The sequence below is a fragment of the Filicampus tigris genome, chromosome 4 (assembly GCF_054856515.1).
Source record: "Filicampus tigris isolate MCC_2025a chromosome 4, RoL_Ftig_1.0, whole genome shotgun sequence".
Classification (NCBI taxonomy): Eukaryota; Metazoa; Chordata; class Actinopteri; order Syngnathiformes; family Syngnathidae; genus Filicampus; species Filicampus tigris.
The window spans coordinates 11,329,902-11,350,829 of NC_141220.1; the positions used below are offsets into that span (position 1 = coordinate 11,329,902).

At 40.1% G+C, this 20,928-nt stretch overlaps 2 protein-coding genes across 2 annotated transcripts; both read left to right on the plus strand.

Annotated features, from left to right (window-relative positions):
* Positions 1 to 116: 116 nt before the first annotated feature.
* On the plus strand, positions 117 to 10,765 carry selenoo1 (selenoprotein O1). Its single transcript, XM_086029126.1, has 9 exons — positions 117 to 952; positions 2,118 to 2,321; positions 2,405 to 2,582; positions 4,413 to 4,543; positions 4,715 to 4,992; positions 5,464 to 5,632; positions 6,530 to 6,715; positions 6,969 to 7,125; positions 8,232 to 10,765. The coding sequence occupies exons 1-9, from the start codon at positions 393 to 395 to the stop codon at positions 8,454 to 8,456; spliced, it is 2,088 nt and encodes a 695-aa protein (XP_085885252.1). The 5' UTR covers positions 117 to 392; the 3' UTR covers positions 8,457 to 10,765.
* A 432-nt stretch (positions 10,766 to 11,197) lies between these two features.
* mapk12a (mitogen-activated protein kinase 12a) lies at positions 11,198 to 18,208 on the plus strand. Its single transcript, XM_086027884.1, has 12 exons — positions 11,198 to 11,463; positions 13,008 to 13,137; positions 13,215 to 13,273; positions 13,364 to 13,475; positions 13,569 to 13,598; positions 13,786 to 13,833; positions 14,500 to 14,614; positions 15,655 to 15,726; positions 15,827 to 15,906; positions 16,132 to 16,210; positions 16,318 to 16,491; positions 16,598 to 18,208. Exons 1-12 carry the CDS (start codon positions 11,345 to 11,347, stop codon positions 16,663 to 16,665), a joined length of 1,086 nt encoding a protein of 361 aa, XP_085884010.1. The 5' UTR covers positions 11,198 to 11,344; the 3' UTR covers positions 16,666 to 18,208.
* Positions 18,209 to 20,928: the final 2,720 nt, after the last annotated feature.

Sequence of the window (20,928 nt, forward strand, 5' to 3'; positions counted from 1 at the left end):
ACAACAGATTATTTGTAGCCATTTTATCTTGATGTCAGCTCTTTGCCTGACGTAATTAGACCTTCAAATGTGTACCCTCGCTGAAGACGCCAGATTGTCTTTCAACTGATGACGTTCACCTACAAAAATCGTGTCTCTCTGGCTCGGGTTAAATTGTTATAATGCTGCGCATTAATTAAAAGCGTAAACGTCTCTCCACACGACGGATACGGAATAAAAACACTAATGATATTTTTTCCGTCTTTTACATTTTCTGGTGGGATGAATAATAATGTAACACTATCTGTACGCAAACATCCGCTCTTACTTCCGGATTATAAAAGCTTGACGACGAAAGCTTTCTACAAACTGCGCCATCCAAGAAGCAGAGAGATGGGCGTGACCTCAGTTTGATGGCTCTTGTTGTACATCGACTGAGATCAGGTACGTCCCGTGTTTTTAGCCCAGGTGTGTCCTTGTTTCGATTCCTAACCTCGGTCGGGATGGACGAAATGGGCCTGCCCATGAGTCGTTCACCGTTGGAGCGACTCCACTTTGACAATGTTGCCCTGAAGAAACTTCCACTGGACCCCTCTGAGGAGCCTGGGGTGCGACAGGTGAAAGGAGCGTGTTTCTCCAGGGTCAAGCCGCAGCCATTGGCCAAGCCTCGTTTGGTGGCGGTGTCCCACGAAGCTTTGGCTCTGCTAGGGCTCAACGGGGATGAGGTCATGGACGACCCAATCGCGCCAGAATATCTGAGCGGCTCCAAAGTAATGCCTGGATCCGAGCCTGCTGCTCATTGTTACTGTGGCCACCAGTTCGGCCATTTCGCTGGCCAGCTGGGTGATGGGGCGGCCTGCTACCTGGGGGAAGTAAGAGTGCCACCCAATCAGGACCCCAACATGCTGCACGAAAACCCAAGTGGCCGATGGGAGATTCAGGTGAAAGGAGCTGGACTTACCCCCTACTCGAGGTACAAAAGTGTTATATATAGTTTTGATTGACACTACCCAGGAAATTAGTTAGTTTGTGATTTAAACCTGCACACTACAGGAATGTTTGGGTCAATCCAGAATTGGCAGACAGTTCCATCTCGGCTATGAAATATCACCAAGAAAAAAATTGACCTGAGACAAAATGTAACAGTAGCTGTAGTAAAAGCGATTCGTAAATGTTTAAAATACCAAATAGCTCTTCAACGCCCCTTAAAATTGCTTTTATTTTTAAATGTGTCCCTCCCTCTTGATGTCCAACTTAGACATAAAAGTTATTAGATCATGCGTTGTTTTTTTTTACATGCACATTATAAGTAGTTGTACTTCTACTCTGAAGTTGTCTCTCAACATACATGCAATTGGCACTCAAACCTCATACATCTAGATTGGAGGAAGAGAAATAAATTTGAGCTCCATGACTCAGCAGAAACTACATCATCGGGGTTATTGTTTTGAGTCCGTTTTTTTTTTTCAATGTTGTCAGCAATCATGGAGTGTCACTCAAACCAACAAAACCCTTTTAAATCAAATTAGAAAAATACTTAAAAACTTTATTTTCAGCAAAAAAGAAAACAAATTAGCATTGATTTGCAGCCATGTTTCTTTATCCATCCATTATATTTAAATGAAGTTAGTATTTAAAATTAAATGCATCTTTCTTTGTGAAGCAATTTTTCAGCAATATTTGTGAAATCTATTTTTCAGGTGCCTATGTATGTATGAGTTTTGCGGCAAACAGCAAAATATATGACAGGAGGACAAATAAAATATCATACAAAGTGTACAGTTGATAGTTTAGCTGGACAAATATGATGGTTTATTACCAGATTTACTTCTAAACAACAAAAACTTTAAGTGATCAGTATTTTTCAAAAAGTGGTAACTTAAACACGTTTTTGAAATGAAAAAAAAAAAGTATTTATTTCATTAGACAATGAAAATGGATTTCTTTTGGTACATGTTAAAAATTGCATTATTGTCGATACCGCAATATTCAACACCCATATCGCATATCATATGTTTTTCCAATTACGTGCAGCCCCACTGCTCAGTGTAGTCTTGTGTTGACAATGATGTGATAATTGATAATTGTGCAAATTTGACAACAAATATGTCCGATGTACTGTGACTCTCTCTCAATAGACAAGCTGATGGCCGTAAGGTGCTGCGCTCTAGCATAAGAGAGTTTCTCTGTAGTGAGGCTATGTACTTCCTGCGTGTGCCCACCACAAGAGCAGGCTCTGTTGTAACATCCGACAGCAAAGTCGTCAGGGATATCTACTACAGCGGGCATCCTCAACATGAGAGATGCTCGGTGGTCCTGAGGATCGCGCCAACCTTTTTAAGGTGAGTAGTTTATGCCCTTGAACGTATCACATCTTCCTGTGCTTCCTGGATTTGATCGTTGCCGTTGTCCACCATGGGAACAGGTTTGGTTCTTTTGAGATATTTAAGCAGGCAGATGAGATCTCAGGTCGTCAGGGTCCCAGCTATGGATATGATGAGCTCCGAGGACAGATGCTGGACTATGCCATTGAGATGTTCTACCCAGAGATCCAGCAGCAATACTCAGATCGAGTGGAGAGGAATGTGTCTTTCTTCAGAGAGGTTGGAGCACTTTATTACATTCGTATCTCACTGGTGACTTTTAGAAGATGTCTGTGCAACCGTGGCAAGGTTGTGACACGTGGTTATTTTAAGACCTGACGTCACAGACTGAAGCCAAGACCATTTCGATCCTCTAATTGTATTAAGCTGTAATAAATGACTCAGTGACCACATTTGTTGAGTCACTGTATCCTCTCTTCACTTTAGCTGGGGAATCTTGGAAATATTCAAAGCAAGTTTGTTTCACTACAAATAATATAATATGATGTTTTATAATATTAATTTAAAATGATTAAATTAGGCCGAAACAGTGGTTGACTGGTCCGCCTCACAGTGCAGCGATCATGGGTTTGAATCCGGCCCCGGCTTTCCTGTGTGGAGTTTGCATGTTCTCCCCGTGCCTGCGTGGCTTTTCTCCAGGTACTCCGGTATCCTCGCACATTCCAAAAAAATGTATGGTAGGTTAATTGGACATTCTTAATAGCCCCTAGGTATGATTGAGAATGCGAATGTTTGTTTGTCTCTGTGTGCCCAGCGATTAGCTTGCAACCAGTTCAGTGTGTACCCCGCCTACTGCCCGAAGACAGCTGTGATAGGCTCCAACACGCACGTGACCCTTGTGAGGATAAGCGGATTGGATAATGGATGGATGGAGGATTAAATTAACTTAAAAAATAGCGAATGGGGACTTTGGGCCACAGAGTCTGAGCTCTATCTGGCCTATCATGCAATAAGTATTGCTGTGTTCATGTCATTGCGTGCATTATGTAAATCCTACTTAATTAGAAAACAAATGTCAAGAATTATGTATACATTTGCATCTCAGTCTAATTAATTAATCACTATTCCTGCAAATTCCTATGAAAATTCCCTAAACATTGCAACGATATTTCCAAGCAACAGGTGGTGCTATAAACCCGATTGTAAGGTCTTTGTTGCCAACCCAAAGTATAGAGCAGGTTTACTTCAATACAAACCTTAGTCGCCCACAAATAATTTTTTTTTTCAATTAGTCAAATGTTTATTTATGGAGGACAGTCTGGCCACATGCGATAACACAGTAATATTCAAAACAAAAATGTGAATGGAAAGAATATGAAGTTTTGTTGAATAAAACAAAACATGCCAATTTTTCAGTGCCTGCTTTTGTTTTACCAGTGAACTTGGAACATGCTCTGCTGCAGCAATATCCTAACTTCTACAAAAGCAAAACAATAAAATTTGCTGTCGCAACAGTGAGCTCTGACTGACCCACTAACAGGCTGTCTGTTTATGGTTAGCATGGCAATAAGTCTCTGTACACGTGCTAACGGCTAACCCAACCAAAACACATGCAACATGTGGTTTTGGCAGCGCCCAGCCTCAGTGGCACAGCGCCAGCACATGCACAATAAATGGCTTGGTTGAAGGGATGGTGTTTAGTGCCGTTTGAAAAAGCCTTAACACTTTGGGGGTCACAAATTGGCCGGCCGAGGGGGCTCTGGTGTAGCGAGTAATTTCTGGAAAAGGGAATCAACAATGGCAAATCCAGGAAAAGGGGAATCATACATCCGGATTTTAAATTTCAATTTAAAATTAATGGAAAAATTAGCAAAAAAGATCCATATCTTTGCATACAATGCAGACAATCATAAAAATATTAATTTGCCTAAATGTCAACTTGTTCCTTAAGACCTAAAAAGGATTTTTTTTTAAAAATGCTGACAATGTGGCATGTCTTGGACAAAGATACATTGCTAAAATTGGATTATACCTTTTGAGCCCTTTCTTGTTCATGTCAGAAAAAGAACATTTGTTTCAGTGTCACTTTTCATGACTTGTTGTATGAAGGTGATGCATCGAACTGCTCGACTGGTGGCTCAGTGGCAATGTGTAGGATTTTGTCATGGTGTCCTGAACACAGACAACATGAGCATACTGGGACTTACTCTGGACTATGGTCCCTATGGCTTCATGGATAGGTGAGATTGTAATGAAACTCTGCTCTGTTTAAAAAACATTGTTGGTCTTGCAAGGTGGCGATAAATGCAACTCCACTGTAAATTGTTCATCCATCCATTACACTGGTAAATACAGTGCTCATGCACAAGATCTGTATTTTATCTCCTACATTCATGTTTAATTCCCCTCAGGTTTGATCCAGACTTCATTTGCAACGCTTCAGACAACTCTGGACGCTACTCTTATCAGGCTCAGCCAGCAATCTGCCGGTGGAATCTTGTCAAGTTAGCAGAGGCCCTTAATCCAGAGCTTCCACCTGACCGGGCAAAAGCTGTTATGGAGGAATATTTGGATTTGTATAACCGTTACTACCTTGATAATATGAGGAAGAAGCTGGGCTTATTGAAAAAAGAGGAACCCGAGGACGAGATCCTCATCACAGAGCTGCTGCAAACCATGCACAATACAGGTGGGACAGGAGTGTTCAAGTGTTTGCTTTACCTTCTTCTCCATTACTGAAAAAAAAAATCTGCCTTTTCAAAACAATAAGGCTCAGTTGAAAAAAATCTACCTTCACCAAGGCTGACTACCTTTTGTCTTTTTAATGTTTAGTCTACATTCATATTACTATGAGCGAAATGGGAAAAAAAAGTGACTCGTCACCAATCGCTGAGTGGTTAAGACAAACAAAAGCAAATGATGAACACCACTTGATGGAGGTCTGAGGTCCAATGAGGTCTTGCACAGGAGTGATTCATGTTGTGACCGTGATAGTATTTTTACCCCCAATAACATTCTATGAGATTATGGGCATAACATTACCCGTATGGTTACTGAGTTTTAGTTTTGTTCCCATGTTTTTTTAAGTAACAAGCATTTAACTGTAATAGATGATAATGTTCTTATATTTTCTCTTTTTCACTTGTCTATTGTTGTGCAGGGGCCGACTTCACCAACACTTTCCGCAGTCTAAGTCGGATCTCTTGTCCCTCGGAGGGCGAAAGTGACACGGAAGAAGAGCTTGTGAAAGAAGCTGCAAACCTCATGTTGAAGCAGTGTGCCTCTTTGGAGGAGCTCAAAGCTGCCAATAAACCCACCATGGACCCACGGTGAGCTACTTAGGCCACTGCAGCTTGACGTTCATCTAAAGCATTTACAGATTTGCAATATAAATTTGTCTTGTGATTTTTTTTTAAGGAATTCAAATCTGACTACTGCTTATGACTGACTAGGAGTGAAGTTACATTTTTGGTGTGGTTTTGGAGAGATAATTCAAACGCTCCACATTTAATTGAGATTTCTGATTGAGCCTAAAGGTTTTTATTAGACTTTACACCGATCCGACAGACTGGATGGAGATCGGACGATATTTTACATATTATGCATAATCCTCGATTGTGTGTAATGTTAATTTCCACGCTTTATCATTGACGTCATTGATCGGATCCGCAAAATAAGACATTATAGCAAACACAGCGCCCAAAAGCTAATCTAGTTTTAGCCTTGTGTCGTGTGAGCGGAAAGCCTTTGCGCTGGGAGGCGAAAGTACCACCTCTCCGCACTCGGCCATCCAATCACAAAGTAACGGTGTTCGTGTGTTTTATTTTATTTTTGGACTGGTAAAAAGTCTGAAAACCATTTTTTCTTTTACGTCAAAAAATAACTACCTATGTGTTACTTAATTTTAACATCTCTCTTATTCACAATAGCATTCATCAAGTGTAAGGTGAACATGAACTTCTGGCCAGGCACACTCAGCCAATCACAGATACAACCAGCAGGCAGGCGTGTTGTTTGAACAAACACAGAAATAGCTGCGGTGTTGACGGTCGCGCAAAACCTTTGCTAAACGAGAATACGAGATATATACTGTGCTGTGGTCAAAACGAACGTGAGTTGAGCTAATCTTGCACCGCGATTACATACAAGGTCAATACAGTTTGCTTAGATAGGGGCGAAACAGTTAAACTGAGAGGCTATTTGCATATTCTGCTTGCTATCAACAGGGAGTTGGCAATGCTGCTTTCTATGGCACAGAGCAACCCAGCGCTGTTCCAGATGATCTCAGACAGGATGACAATATCGAGGCAGCTCAGCCGACTCAGCAAACTGCAGGAACTGATGGAGACCACTGAGGAAGAAATCAAAACCAAACAGACTGAGGAGTGGACCTGCTGGATCACACGCTATAGGTGGGATGCAGGGGGGGGAAATGGACACAGTTATTGGACTCATGTCTGGAGGCAGTCATGAAAAAAAAACAAAAAAAAACAGTTTCTTGTAAAATGAACATGAAGTGGTTAAAATATGCATGGCCCTGATGAGAGATTTAGGTGGAACTGTCACTGATATAGGGGGCAGGGAGTGTCAATTAAAAACAGGAAATGGGCTGTTGGGTGTTACGGTTACTGTTCTTATGAGTGTTCTTTGGTATCGCTACTACAGGAAGCGTCTGGCTCAGGAACTTGAAGGCAACAGTGATGTGCAGGCTGTGCAGGAGGAGAGGGTGAGGGTGATGGACAGCACCAACCCACGTGTGGTGCTCCGGAACTACATTGCCCAGAATGCAATAGAGGCTGCTGAGAGTGGAGACTTTTCTGAGGTATGGTCAGCTGATGCTTGTGGTTTGTCCACTATCTCACAAAAGACTATTATTATTATTATTATTCCTATTATTATTATTATTGTGCAACACTTTAGTTCTATAAATCTCCACCAATATTTAGTCTGTCATCATCAGTTAGTCATTTTTTTCAAGCCGAACCAAACTAATCGGAAACCGGTCAGTCCGTCATGTTATTTTAACTCGCTTCAGTCATCATCGCTTCTGTCAGTAATTTTCACCAGTCCGCGAGTCTGTCAGTTAGTTCGGCAGTTAGTCTGTCAGTCCCAAAAAGAATGTCATAGTCCAACAGATGAACAATCCAATGTGATTCAAATGAGAAATAGAGTGCACTCAATATCAGTGAATCTACATCATACAGTGGCTGTACACAGAGTTATACACACACATACTGTACACTCACATACATTTCACATACACTTATTTGACAATCTTATTGAACTGTAAGGGTAGTCAGGGGAGGACACTGGTGGCTGCCTGCAGCTGTTTTAACTCCTAAAATGCCACAAAGTTTTAATTCAAAGTTTAAAATGACATTGTGGTCAAGGGTCAACTCCAATCGAAGTAGCTCGTATTCCAACTCCTTTATAAAATGCTTGTCATCGTCGTCTGCTTCCTCTTCTTCTCTTTCTTCTTCCTGGTTCATTGGCGGATTCAGCTCGTATTCAGCTCAGCGAACAAACACACGGGACAGTCTTGAATATAAATAATTTCACCAAGATTTAACAGGAAACCATAAAGGTTTATATTCAAATAAATACACATATATCAAATATTAAATTCACTCAAGGATTGTAGATTTGTCTACGGACTGAGAGGTCCGTCGGTACTTGTGGCGATTACACTGAAGGACGAAAACCCACTTTTGTGAGCGCTTAGTTTGTCTTTTTTTGTGTGTCCCCCGTCAATCATCTGCAAAACAGGAATCTATCAGTGACGGACTCTCCGTCAGTGACGGACTGACAAACTTTCCGTCAGTACTGACGGAAAGCCCACCTCTACAAATTTCTGATGTGGCCATAGCCCACCGTTGCCCCGGTGTAGCGCCATCCCTGCGTGTAATATCTGGCTTTACTGTACTTCAGGTTCGGCGGGTTCTCAAAGTTCTTGAGAAGCCTTTCTCCTCCCAGCCGGGTCTGGAGGTTCCTGCTTGGGTGGGCCAAGGTGGTGCCACCCAACACGGGGAGAGAGACGATGACGAAGAGCAACAGGAAGACGTGGCATCTGCCTCAACAGTTCGAAATCCTGTCCCGTATGACAGCAAACCTCCATCTTGGTCTCAGGCAATATGTGTCACATGATCTTCGTAATAACTTCCCTGAACTTAATCATCTGGCCTTCCAAAATGTGAGGAAAGTGATAGCATTTGACTTCTTTTTTTTTTTTCACATTTAATATTGGCTTATTATTTGCACAACGCTATCACTGTGCGGTGGGCCGGTGTCAGGGACGTAGGTCAGAGATTCATCACTCCATGGAGAGCTTCAGTCACACAAGTCAGTCAGGGAATAAGTTGGGTTTGGTGCGACGTGTTTGTGCTCTAATTTAAAAAAAAACAAAAAAAGTTTATATGTATGTATGTACGTACGTACAGTATGTACGTATGTGTATATATATATAGAGAGAGATTTTTTAATTTTAAATGCTGTACGTAATAATGCATCACCCTTTCTCGTTCCCTGTCTGTATGGTGCTGGTGGCGCTTAATGACGGCTCAGATGGAAAGTCTTACAAGGACCTGTCTGAGGCTGATAAACTGTGGAGGTAATGCCTGAAAATATACCAAATAGAATGCATGAGGCCAGTTTTGTTGGTAACAGCAAGTTATTCCATTTACATTGATCGGCCACAACATCATGACCACCATCATCATAATGATCCAATGCACACTTGCCATAGTTTGAGAACTACGGTCGACTGAATGGTGCCTTGAGATATAAGCTTCATTTGTTCTCTGGCCATAACTCACAACACTTGTAACTCAAATTTCCCAATTGAAATGAATGGAAATGCCATTAATGCGTTCCAGACTCCAACAATATACAATAAATATCTAAAAAAAACTACACTGAACTTTATAATGACAAACAGTAATGACATAATTACGTAGAACGGAAAGAAGTGCAACCATTTTTGCCACTGTTTTGCTTCAATTTAGTGGACAAACTGGACGTTGTACTGCTCATTGTGCACTGGCTCCCTGGCGGCAGTCTAATACAAACGTGCGGGCATACTGTCAATCGAGCTGGTCTCAGCTCCTCCGTAACCCATCGTAATATTAGTCATTCCTTGCAGAGGACAAATAAATATATCTGTCTCAGCATTGTCATATCTGTATGTATGTGTTGCTCCACCTTTTGTGTTTGAATATCAATTAAAACATGCAATGTGAGCCTGTCCATGGTGTTACCTCACAATTGGTAGCATTAACCTTGTGGACTTAAGCTTCAATTGGGAGTGCCAATGAGCAGCCTAAACCCTCTTTTTTGAGAATTGTTCGCTACCTCCCGTACTTCCGCTTGTTGTGAAGAGAGTTGAGTTGAGTTCACTGCCACTACAGCGCTTGTATCGCAAAACTCTAGTTGCCAAAACAGGCACCGTGATATTAGAAATGTTTGTATGATTCCACTAAAGCACAATAACACACGCATTCTTAAATTGTTAGATCTGACAACGTCAATCAAAACTGATTCTTCTGAACTACTGATTTTTTTTTTTTAATGTTTTTTTTTTATTTTTTATTTACAGTTATTGTATATTGGATCACATTAGATGATGCGGGTGTATAATGTTGTGACCAATTGGTGATTAAATGATTTTGTGTGTAAGTTGCTTTAGTATTCAAATATTACCATTGACAGAGTATTTCTTTACATGATACAGCTTGTAGGTTGATCACAAGGATTCTGATCATGATCGAGGGGAATGAAAGAATTCATTGTGCCATAAATGTGATGGGATTTAAAAGGGATGTCAATGCAAACTTTTTTTTTTCAAGAATATGTTCTATGCAAGCCCACTAGTTGAAAGAGGACTTTCTGATGTATATTGCGTCTGTGGAATAAGTGTTAATCCACTCGTTTTTAGCCATCTCTGGGGGTGGCCATTTTGTCGACTGAAAATGACATCACAACTGCTCACAATCAACAATCACGGCTCAGATTCAGAAACCAAGTCAGCCGTGATTGGTCGTTGTGAGCAGTTAGGATGTCATTTTCAGTCGACAAAATGGCCACCCCCAGAGATGGTTAAAAACGAGTGCATTTTGCTGCTTAACTTATATTCCACTAATGCAAAATTAATCATAATGCCGTGTTTCAACTAGTGGGCCTGCTGGGAACATATCTTGAAAAAAATATGTTTGGTTTGACTTCCACTTTAAGTGAGTCCCACTTCATGTTTTGTCTGATGGTTATCTCTTAATTTGTTTGAAATGGGATTTTTTTTCTCAAATTGTTTTGAAGTTGTACTTTTGATCGCTATTAACTCAATTAGCTAGAATTAGCTGTTAATAATTCGTTAAACTGAAACATCCTGCTGCAAACGAAGAAGAACTCAAGAGGCACATTGAATTTTCTTGGGGCGCTTGCATGACATCCTAATAAAGTTCTTCGACTTATCTCAAATGTCCTCTCATTTAGGAAGTACAGCAACCTCTTCATATTTGCGTTGCATAACGGCAGCACCGCTGGAAATGAATGGTCGTTTTACCAACATAAACATATCTATTTGTAGCAAGGCCACGTAAGCTGAACTTATGCAAGCTGACATTTTTCTCGCATGTTCAGAAGACGACGTGTCCCAGCAAGTCCTACATCTTCCGCACTTGCATAAACCTGCATTTACAGTCAGCCTGACAGTCATCTCTAATTCTGGCGATTTGGGGCTGCTTTTTGCGCACTGCTTGAATCTTCCAGTTGAACGCGCGTATCTATCTGCGCATAGTGTCGTGTTACAAACATTCCAGGTGTCTCACCTTTAGTGGCAGACGAATAAAAAGTGAGTCGGGAGTGGCTTTGTGTGACCTAAGGGTGCGCCCCGAAGAGCTCTTGACGCACGCGCACACACATCCACACAAACACAAGCGCAATGATCGAGGCACATGAGCTGGAGCAATGGACGAGTAGCTCCCGAAGAGACTGAACTGCGAAAGAAAAGAATAGTCCGTCTTTAGATTTCTTCAGTTTCACATACAAGAATGTCTCGCCGAGTCAGACCGGGCTACTATCGGCGGGAAATCAACAAAACCTCCTGGGAGGTACCGGATAGGTACCGTGATCTGAAGCAGGTGGGAACCGGAGCATACGGGACGGTCTGGTGAGTGAAATGTGATAAATCGTTGTAAAAGTCATTGTGTGGGTATGCGCGTGCGGCGACATGACAACGGTAGACGTGAAGGACAGATGTTACACAGCCTAGCAACCATATTGTGTCATGCTTAACAAAGGAGATGAGCGACCAGCGTCTTTTTTTTTCAATATCCGTATTACAGTTGAATGAAAAACAAAACCACGACGGCCACCTTACAAGTTTTTGGATTGACGTATTAATTAAAGTGTGATCCCCGAGACCTGAAGGCTGCAGAGCAATCCAAAGTAGTATTGAGTGTTTTACAAATTGGCCCTCAGTGTTCATTGTACTGCATAATGATTTACTCAGTGGGGCGGGCCCAGCCAGATCTGCTGTGTAGCCCGATCTGCTGTGCCTCAAAAACACCCAACACACGAACAACAGCCAAAGTTGTTGTCGTTTGGTACCAACCCGAGATGGAGCCTCTAGCTAAAGCAAGTGAGCAATTGTTTTGTGCACAGAGAAAGATACAAGATGCTGCTCATCAGAAAGACGCTTTCAGAGCCGCTTCATTAGGTACACTTCCGCGATGTTTTGATCCTAAAACTGCAAGAATACAATGTAGTGTCGATTCTGTTCACGAAGGTCAGTTTACACTCAGCATTAGGGACACAATTTAATGAGAATAAATAAGAGTTAAATAATAGTTTCCAATGGTATCCGACTGCAGCTGCCAACCTGAGAAATAAATTTATGTTTATTAATACATCATTATCATATTGTATGGTAACGTTCAAACACAAAAAGAAAATGACTTATCCAAATAATGCGAATATATGCAGAAATAAAAATGGATGGTGGAATATTGTTCCGTATCAAATACAGTATCCTTTATGGATATAGAAACAGCACTCCGCATGATGCAATGTAGTTTCGCACCAATGCAAACTAGAACCACCCAAAACGATTACGATTATTAAATGAATACCTCACGGACAGTGTTAATCAAAACTGAGCAATACTGTATTTGTCAATTCAGAATTTGCAGTATATTATATCAGCATAATTGTACCTGAGAGGAAATTAAACGTGTGCTGTGCACATGTAAATATTCACAGCATCTGTTGGCATATTGTAAATTTTAAAATATAAAAATTACCCCATGCCATGCAAATGAGCATTTACGCAAATTACAGACACCAAGAATTTGTTGCTAATGACCTGACTATATATCTGACTGCATTTAAGCTTTTGCAACTTCAGTATTATAAAGGAGAACTCACCAGCACGTGCAGAGCAAAACAAAATCCTGCTTTTGAAACAACTCTCATAAAACCACAATATCAAATTTATATTGTACCCCTATGATACATTGTTTTATATTTGGATCTCGTGCAGCTCATTTTTGTGGCCTTTCATCTTCAAACCAAGCAGTGGACTGAGAGAAATACATTAATTAATGACAGATTGTTGTTAACTTGCTCAAATGCACTGCGCCAGTACAAATGAGACTCTATGTTTTTTTAACCATAAAAAATGTAGCTCTTCTCTTCTCTTCTTAAAAAAAATAGCTCAGCAGTGGACATCAGAACCAGAACCAAAGTGGCCATCAAGAAGCTGTATCGACCTTTCCAGTCCGAGCTGTTTGCAAAACGAGCCTACCGGGAGCTGAGACTCCTCAAACACATGAAGCATGAAAATGTGAGCTCTACTATTTCTTTTTTCTCATACCATAGCTTCAAATGTTTTAATAAAGCTGCTTTTTCTTTCCGTTGCAGGTGATCGGTCTCTTAGATGTGTTTACTGCGGATCTCTCTTTGGACAAATTTAATGACTTGTAAGTGAGAATTTTGGTGCTGCTGATATACAGTATATTATTTTTCAACCACATTACTTCTCACGCTCCCAATGATCCTTGACCCTATAGTTACCTTGTGATGCCGTTCATGGGGACAGACCTGGGAAAAGTGATGAAGCTGCAGAGGCTGTCTGAAGAAAAAGTCCAATATTTGGTCTATCAGATCCTCAAAGGGCTCAAGGTGGAGAACTCTCATTTGACCTGCTATTGTATGCCATTTATGTGGGTCCCATTGTTCTGTTGCTTAAGTCCCACATATGATCTTTTATTACAGTATATTCATTCTGCTGGTATCATTCACAGGGTAAGTTAGCTTTTATTGTTTAGATTTTTAGCATATGACTTATCTAATCAACAAAACGAGGTGGCTTTTTATGACTTACTTACTTACTTACTTACTTACTTACTTACCTACCTGCTTACTTACTTTACCTCTTTTGTTTGTTTACTTCTTTGTATATTGACACTGACTGCTCATGTGACCTTTTCAGGACCTTAAACCAGGAAATCTAGCCATTAACCAAGACTGTGAGCTCAAGGTACATTCACGCACACACCCTGATAACCCAAACACATGTAACATCATAAAAAAAAAGTAAATACAATGTTCTAATATTAAATTTTGTAGGGCTGTGCAATTAATCGAAATTCAATTACAATTACGATTATTACACTCCACGATTACAAAATTGGCATAATCGTAATAAAAGATGATTAATATTCATTTATATCCATTGCTTTTTTTTACACAAGTAAATCATGCTTGAATTTATACATTTAGACTTTTTTTTATTTTATATCTAATTTTAAAAAATTTGTTTTGCCCAAAAGGAACTTACTTACATTTACTTTTCTTTATATGTTTTACATTTCAACATTTTCTTGTTTTGTACCCCAAAAAATAAATGATTGTTTGAATAATCATGATTTCAATTATTAACAAAATTTCCAAATGTTTCAATTCACACCTCATCTCAAGTTAAGCCTTTATACATGTACAGTGTGTAGAAATAATTTGGGCACCCACCCACAACTCTTAAGTTTTGAAACAGCCTATATTCGGATGGGAATGTTGCAATGTGACACCCGATAAAATGGCAAGGTGGGAAAGGGACTTTCTGCTTAACTGAGTGAGGAGTGTCTCATGATTACAATCACACATTCGTGATGGCACCATTGTGATTTCATCTGTCCTGTCACTTCAGATCTTGGACTTCGGTTTGGCACGCCAGGCCGACAGTGAGATGACAGGCTACGTGGTGACTCGATGGTACCGAGCCCCAGAAGTCATCTTGAGCTGGATGCATTACAGCCAGACTGGTAATAAATACATTTGTAAAGTGCTCTTGATTTGACATGTTTTGTTTTGTCTACGTACTTAACATATAGAGACAAAATGTCTATGTATGGGTGTATGTGTTGTTGTGGTGCACTCAATGCTTCTCAACACAAGGCTGCCAAGCCAAATTATGATTTCCCACCAAATGTTAGTAATGTCAAATGAGCAGGTTTGAACGTGTACAGCTGTTTGTGACGTGGCTCATTGAACAGTATTTAGCAAGTGAACTCAGTCAGGCACCATATTCTCATGTTTGCATTATAAAGCCTACCAAACGATTTACCTGTAGCATATTGAGAATGATGCAATTTCACGAAACACCTCATTTGCTTTAGTGTATACGTGGCAATCAGTTGGATGGCTGGACGAATGCATGGACAGACTCGATTCAATAAGATTCATCACGAGAGCTTGATTAAGATTCTGACCCTCTCATACAATTTTTGAAACATCTGTCAATATGGTGCAATGACTGCAAACGGCAATCAAATATTAGTACAAACACAAAGTATGGTTTTAATTATAATGGCTCGATTATTAAAAAATGTGTTTTATTGGTTCTCATTCGAGTGTTTTTGAAAATTGGAAAATTATTCATTACTGATGTGCTTATGATAATGGAACTCACAGTAAATTATGAAATGTGTCAAGCAACATTTGTTCCCACATTTCAAAAGTAGAAAACAACAAAGACTTGACTGAGTTTTCAGCAACTATGATGTTGTTGTTTTTAGTATTGTGTAGTATTTGTAATATGTAGTATTTATAATATTGAGTATTACTAATTATTAACACATGCATAGACGGCCATAAAAAGAGTTACTTTCTAACTGAGGAACAATGTTAAAGTTTGCTTTGTGACCCTGCATTGAGGCGCACAAACTGCATCTGTCTGAGTCTCTCCCATGTACCGTCACTTATATTCCACAAGAGGGCACTCACTCAACATTCAACTTGTTGATCCCATTGAAGCAAAGCCTTAAAGTTTGTATTCATGGCCTGTCTTGTGCTTCTCCCGCAGTGGATATTTGGTCCGTAGGCTGCATCATGGCAGAGATGCTACAAGGGAAACCTCTTTTTAAAGGGAATGACCGCATCCTTTCATTTTGGGCATTCTTTTACACTGTTTGTACACAACATGTTCCTGTTTTGCCTTCTTGTATTATTTGATCCCTTAACCCCGAGTTTATCAGACCTTGATCAGCTGACTGAGATCATGAAGATCACAGGAACGCCATCTCAGGAATTTATAGCAAAACTAGAATCAGATGATGTGAGTTTAAATGACACAATAGCAAACAAATACAGACGTGATTGATAATAACATTAAACTTGTATTTTATTTTACCGGTACACATTACAAGTGGCCTAAGAATAATTGATTAGTTCAATCACTTGGTGCATATTTCTGTTGATGATCTAATTTTATGTCCACATTCTCCCATATGAGTGACCATTTTGACTTTTCTTTGAATTAAAATAAGCATTCCATTTTCAGGCCAAATGCTACATCAAAGGTCTTCAAAAAGTAGAAAAGAAAGACCTTCAGAAAGTGTTCTCCAAAGCCAATCCCCAAGGTAGTACATGTTTACTTTCCAATCAGACACAGTATTTTCCTCACCTTTCAATAGATTTTTTTCTTTTTCCTACTGAATTGATTTCCTGTCCCACCTCATTTCATCAGCTGTGTCTGTGCTGGAGCGCATGTTATTGCTGGACCCGGAAAGCAGGGCAACAGCGGCGGACGCCCTCTTGCTGCCGTATTTCGCAGAGTTTCGGGAACCTGAGGAGGAGACGGAAGCTCAGCCGTACGACCACTCGCTGGACAACACAGAGCTGCCCCTGGAACAGTGGAAACGTAAGGCTGAAGGGAAGGGGAACTTAAACATGGATCAACTGGTGCAACTACAAATATTTACTCTGGTTGTGTGTAAATATTGTGTGTTTTCTCTCTTTTTCCGTAGGTCACACCTTCACAGAGATCTTAACCTTTAAGCCTGTTGTGCCAGAATCCAAGGAAACCTCTCTGTAAGACACAAAGTGTCCACAATATTACTTTTTTTCCCTAAAGAAATAAGAAAACTTGTCATCATTTTATCAGGGGTGTTGCAGCTGTCCTTTTGACTTTCCAGCCATTGTTTGCCTTATTCATTCTCACGCTGATCCAGCAGCTTAAAGTTGTGCCACTCAATTTCATGTTGTATAATTCATGTTTGTATAATTAACTTAAAGCGGAAGTTAACCCAAACAATATTTTTTTCAAGAATATGTTGTATGCAGGCCCACTAGTTGAAAGACGGCATTCTGATTAATATTGCATTTGCGGAATATGCGTTAAGTAGCAAAATCCACCCGATTTTAGCCATCTCAGGTGGCGGCCATTTTGTCACTTCTGTCGACTGAAAATGGCATCACAACTGCTCCGGGCTCAGATAACGACCAGTCATGGCTGAGCTTTAGAAAAATTGGTCGTTACCTAACCCCTGAGCATCTGTGATGTTATTTTCAGTCGACAGAAGTGACAAAATGACCGCCCCCCCCCCCCTAGAAAACGGTTGGATTAACACAAATGCAATATTTATCAGAATGCCTTGTTTCAACTAGTGGGCCTGTAAAGAACATATCCTTGAAAAAAATATGTTTAGGTTGACTTCACCTTTAAGACAATCAAATCACTGCATTATGCGCTTTAGTTCGAAACTGAAGTGCCAACAAATATACTTTTGGCCAGAGGTACACATGACACGAGAGCAACACAAAGTACTGTACATAGTTTTGTTTCTATGTACAATATAGAAATGAGTCATGATGATAGAATTGTTAAACATCGGATTCGATTCAGAGTCATACACTGGAAAAAAACGTGACACATCATTTACTCAATTTTATTTTGTAAGGTGGTTGCACAAAATAAAATCATCTGAATCCAGATAGATTTTATAAGCAGACTATTCATCTACTTTAAAAGAATCTGGATACAGATGATTTTATTTTGTGCAACCACTTGATAAAATAAAATTGAGTAAATTCAACCATTTTTTTCAGTGTAGTTTGGTCGGGACTCACTTTTTCTTTGTGATAAGATTTATTAGGTATTCAATGTAGCCATATGCATTATCTTGCATTCCTTATAGATGATGAGTTGCCTTGTTGTGATAGAATACTGGATTTTATGTTTATGGGAGATTTGTTTGGACACGTTTTCATTTATGTGACCACGTTTGTTCCGGCGTCCTTATTAATGACGGAGAGTATCATCCCATTTTTATTAACTCAATTAAATGTCGTTTACACTCATTTGCAAATGCATTTGTGAAACTAGTCAGGCAATTTAAATGATCACATCTTTCAGAGAATCATAAGTATTAAATTAGCCAAATTTGCCTGTTGTTTTGAAACAAACAAACACAGAATCTTAATGTTTAGCAATCGCAGAACAGACATACTGAATCCTCATTTGTAGCTGGTTATGCCACAGAAATACAAAGAGACAAAAAAGCTGAACAATGCAAAAAACTACACGTGAAAATGTACATGGATGTCTGGGTGGTTTTGTTAATAAAAGACATACAACAGTTGGTAGCCAGGCAGCATTGTTTTGCATGCCATCAATTGTTTATTAGAGCGTGAATTGAATGTGAGTGACTGTTTTCTATTGTGTGTTATGTGAAACACTATCAATCAATAGAGAGCTCACAGACAACAACAATCATTTATTAAAAATTCACTAGTGCATAGAATTCTCAATCATAACAGGCCAGTAGGCCAATGAAAACTTTGAATGACAAACTAGCGGCTGACAGTGCTGTGAGAGCTGTTTGGGCACACTTACGGAATTATTCCCCCCCCCCAAAAAAAAACAACCGAACAACGCTGGAACTTGTAAGAATTGAACTAAGCACTTTGAGAAAAGTGGAAATCTAACTTTTTGCGATGCCGGAAAGCAAGTCCCATGTCTCTATCCTGACTGTTCAGTACAATTCAGAAGAAAATTACCATAAGACGATGTCGATAATAAAACGGAATGCCCACTGCTTTCTTTATTTGCAAACACTGACATTCCAAATACAAATGGTAATGTCTCTCTCTGTGTGTCTGTTAATAGTGACTTTAATTTAATTTACAGAGTTTAATTTCTTTTCATACTGTTGTATGACAGGTAGGAATGGTAAAAATGTACCTTTACCACCTACCAATATGCTACGCATCCATCACGTTACTAAGGGCTGAGTATACTATCTGTTACATTGTTTTAAAGCTAATTTTACACTTATGACAGTTATAAATTTTAACTTGCTTCACAGCCTGCACAGTTGTTTTATGATGGCAAAATGTTTAGCCTAGAATGGATGAATGCAATTCATCTTCATTACCTGAATTTGCCAAAATTACATTTGGTTTGCTTGTGCACTATGCATCCATTTGGCAAGGTGAATCTGACTCTACTGTACTTTCTGTTAAATATTCCCCAAATCCGGAATTACAATTTTCAGCCTTTTTTTCCCTTTTTAATAATTTATCTAGTACTGTACTTTGGGTTATGATACTTTCCCAGCAAAAATTCCCATGAGCACATTTACGCATCAGCTGACTAAATGAGTCAAAAATGAGCTATCACTGCACTGCACTATTGATTTGTACATACTAACTTAAAGTGGAAATCTTTCCAAAACATTTTTTTTCAAGAATATGTTCCCTGCAGGCTCACTAGTTGAAATACGGCAGTCTGATTAATTTTGCGTTTGTGGAATATGAGTTAAGCAGCAAAATCCATCCCTTTTTAGCCTTCTCAGGGGGCGGCCATTTTGTCACTTCTGTCGACTGAAAATGACATCACAACTGCTCAGGACTCAGGTAATGGCCAATCACGGCTCAGCTTCAGCAAACAGGTCAACCATGATTGGCCGTTGCCTGAACCCCGAGCAGTTGTGATGTCATTTTCAGTCGACAGAAGTGACAAATGGTCGCCCCCTGAAACGGGTGGATTAACGCTTATTCCACACATGCAATATTTATCAGAATGTGATGTTTCAACTAGTGGGCTTGCATTGAACATTTTCTTGAAAAAAAAAATGTTTGGGTTGACTTCCTCTTTAACTTCAAAAGTGACCACTTTGTTTTTGTATTTACTTTGTAACATGGCTGATGACCTGAATAACAATAATTTCTCCATTCTTTCCAAATGCTGCTTTGCTGTTTTGTTTCCTCCTTATTGCTCCTCTGCTGGGTGTTGAATTTAACAAGCTTCTCTTGTGTGACCTCCGGGTCCATGACTCTCAAGGGGGTGCTTCCTTCCTGGGTCCGAGTTGCTCCAAGCCAATCTTTGTGTTGTTGTTGTTGTTTCTTCCCAATCGCACATCTAGTTGGCAGTTCACGCAGAAGTCAAGGAGTTCCGCTGTTCCCGCTGCAGACAGAAAAACATTCCGCGCAAGTCATCCCTTCCAGGACACAGCAGCAGCACATGGAATAGCTCCCTCTTTCTGTCATGACCCTGCGGTTTATTTTCAGAAGGTGTCAAGTCGCATTTTTTCCTCACGGAGTTCACATGCGTATCCACATGCAGATATGCATGGCATTCTCGTTTGGATACATACCAATACTGTAGCTCATATGGACCATCCATACGCTGACCTCAGGAGGGAGTAGATGTGGAATTGCAGCAATGCTAAAACAACTGATATGAACCAGGGCGGCGTAAAAATGCCTGGAAAAATGAAAAATCTGACGCATTATGTTTCTGGGGGAGGCAGGCATCACCCCGCTAAGAGGATCAACACCATCTTTGCGGTGATGCTTCATCCTTCGTGTTGCACCAGCTTGTCTCAGTTGTCGAAGAATGACCTGCAGAATAACTGCGTTGTTTCAACCCTTTGCTCATTAGTTTGAATTAGAATAAATCAAAATGACGCAGCATCAACAGCGACGCTGTTTAGTCATCAAATCATTTGGGTTGTCATGTCCTGGCTGCTTATCAGATAAACAGAATCAAGGACTCTTGCAGAGCTGCATTAGATATACATGAAAAACTCTCTGTCCTTGTTTATGTCAAGGTTTTAAAACTGATTTATCTTTTGACACCGCAGAGTGTTTGTGTACATTATGTCCGCTTGGTTCCAGATGTCAGTTTGCATGCGAGTTGTTCCGGCTGCTCTGTGTGGAATGTGTACAGATGTCTGTCTTTGCTCCCAGCACTGGACATGTGACATGGGCATTGTTGTGTAAATGCCGCGAGACACACATTTACACTGATGCTGCTGTGTGTTGACGACAGTTATCGTATAAATGCAGAGAAGGC

Coding starts and splice junctions, on each gene's coding strand:
- mapk12a (XM_086027884.1), top strand. CDS start 11,345: ATGTCTCGCCGAGTCAGACCGGGCTACTATCGGCGGGAAATCAACAAA. Junction 13,476..13,568: donor AGATCCTCAAAGGGCTCAAG/GTGGAGAACTCT, acceptor CTTTTATTACAG/TATATTCATTCTGCTGGTAT. Junction 16,211..16,317: donor CTCCAAAGCCAATCCCCAAG/GTAGTACATGTT, acceptor TCATTTCATCAG/CTGTGTCTGTGCTGGAGCGC.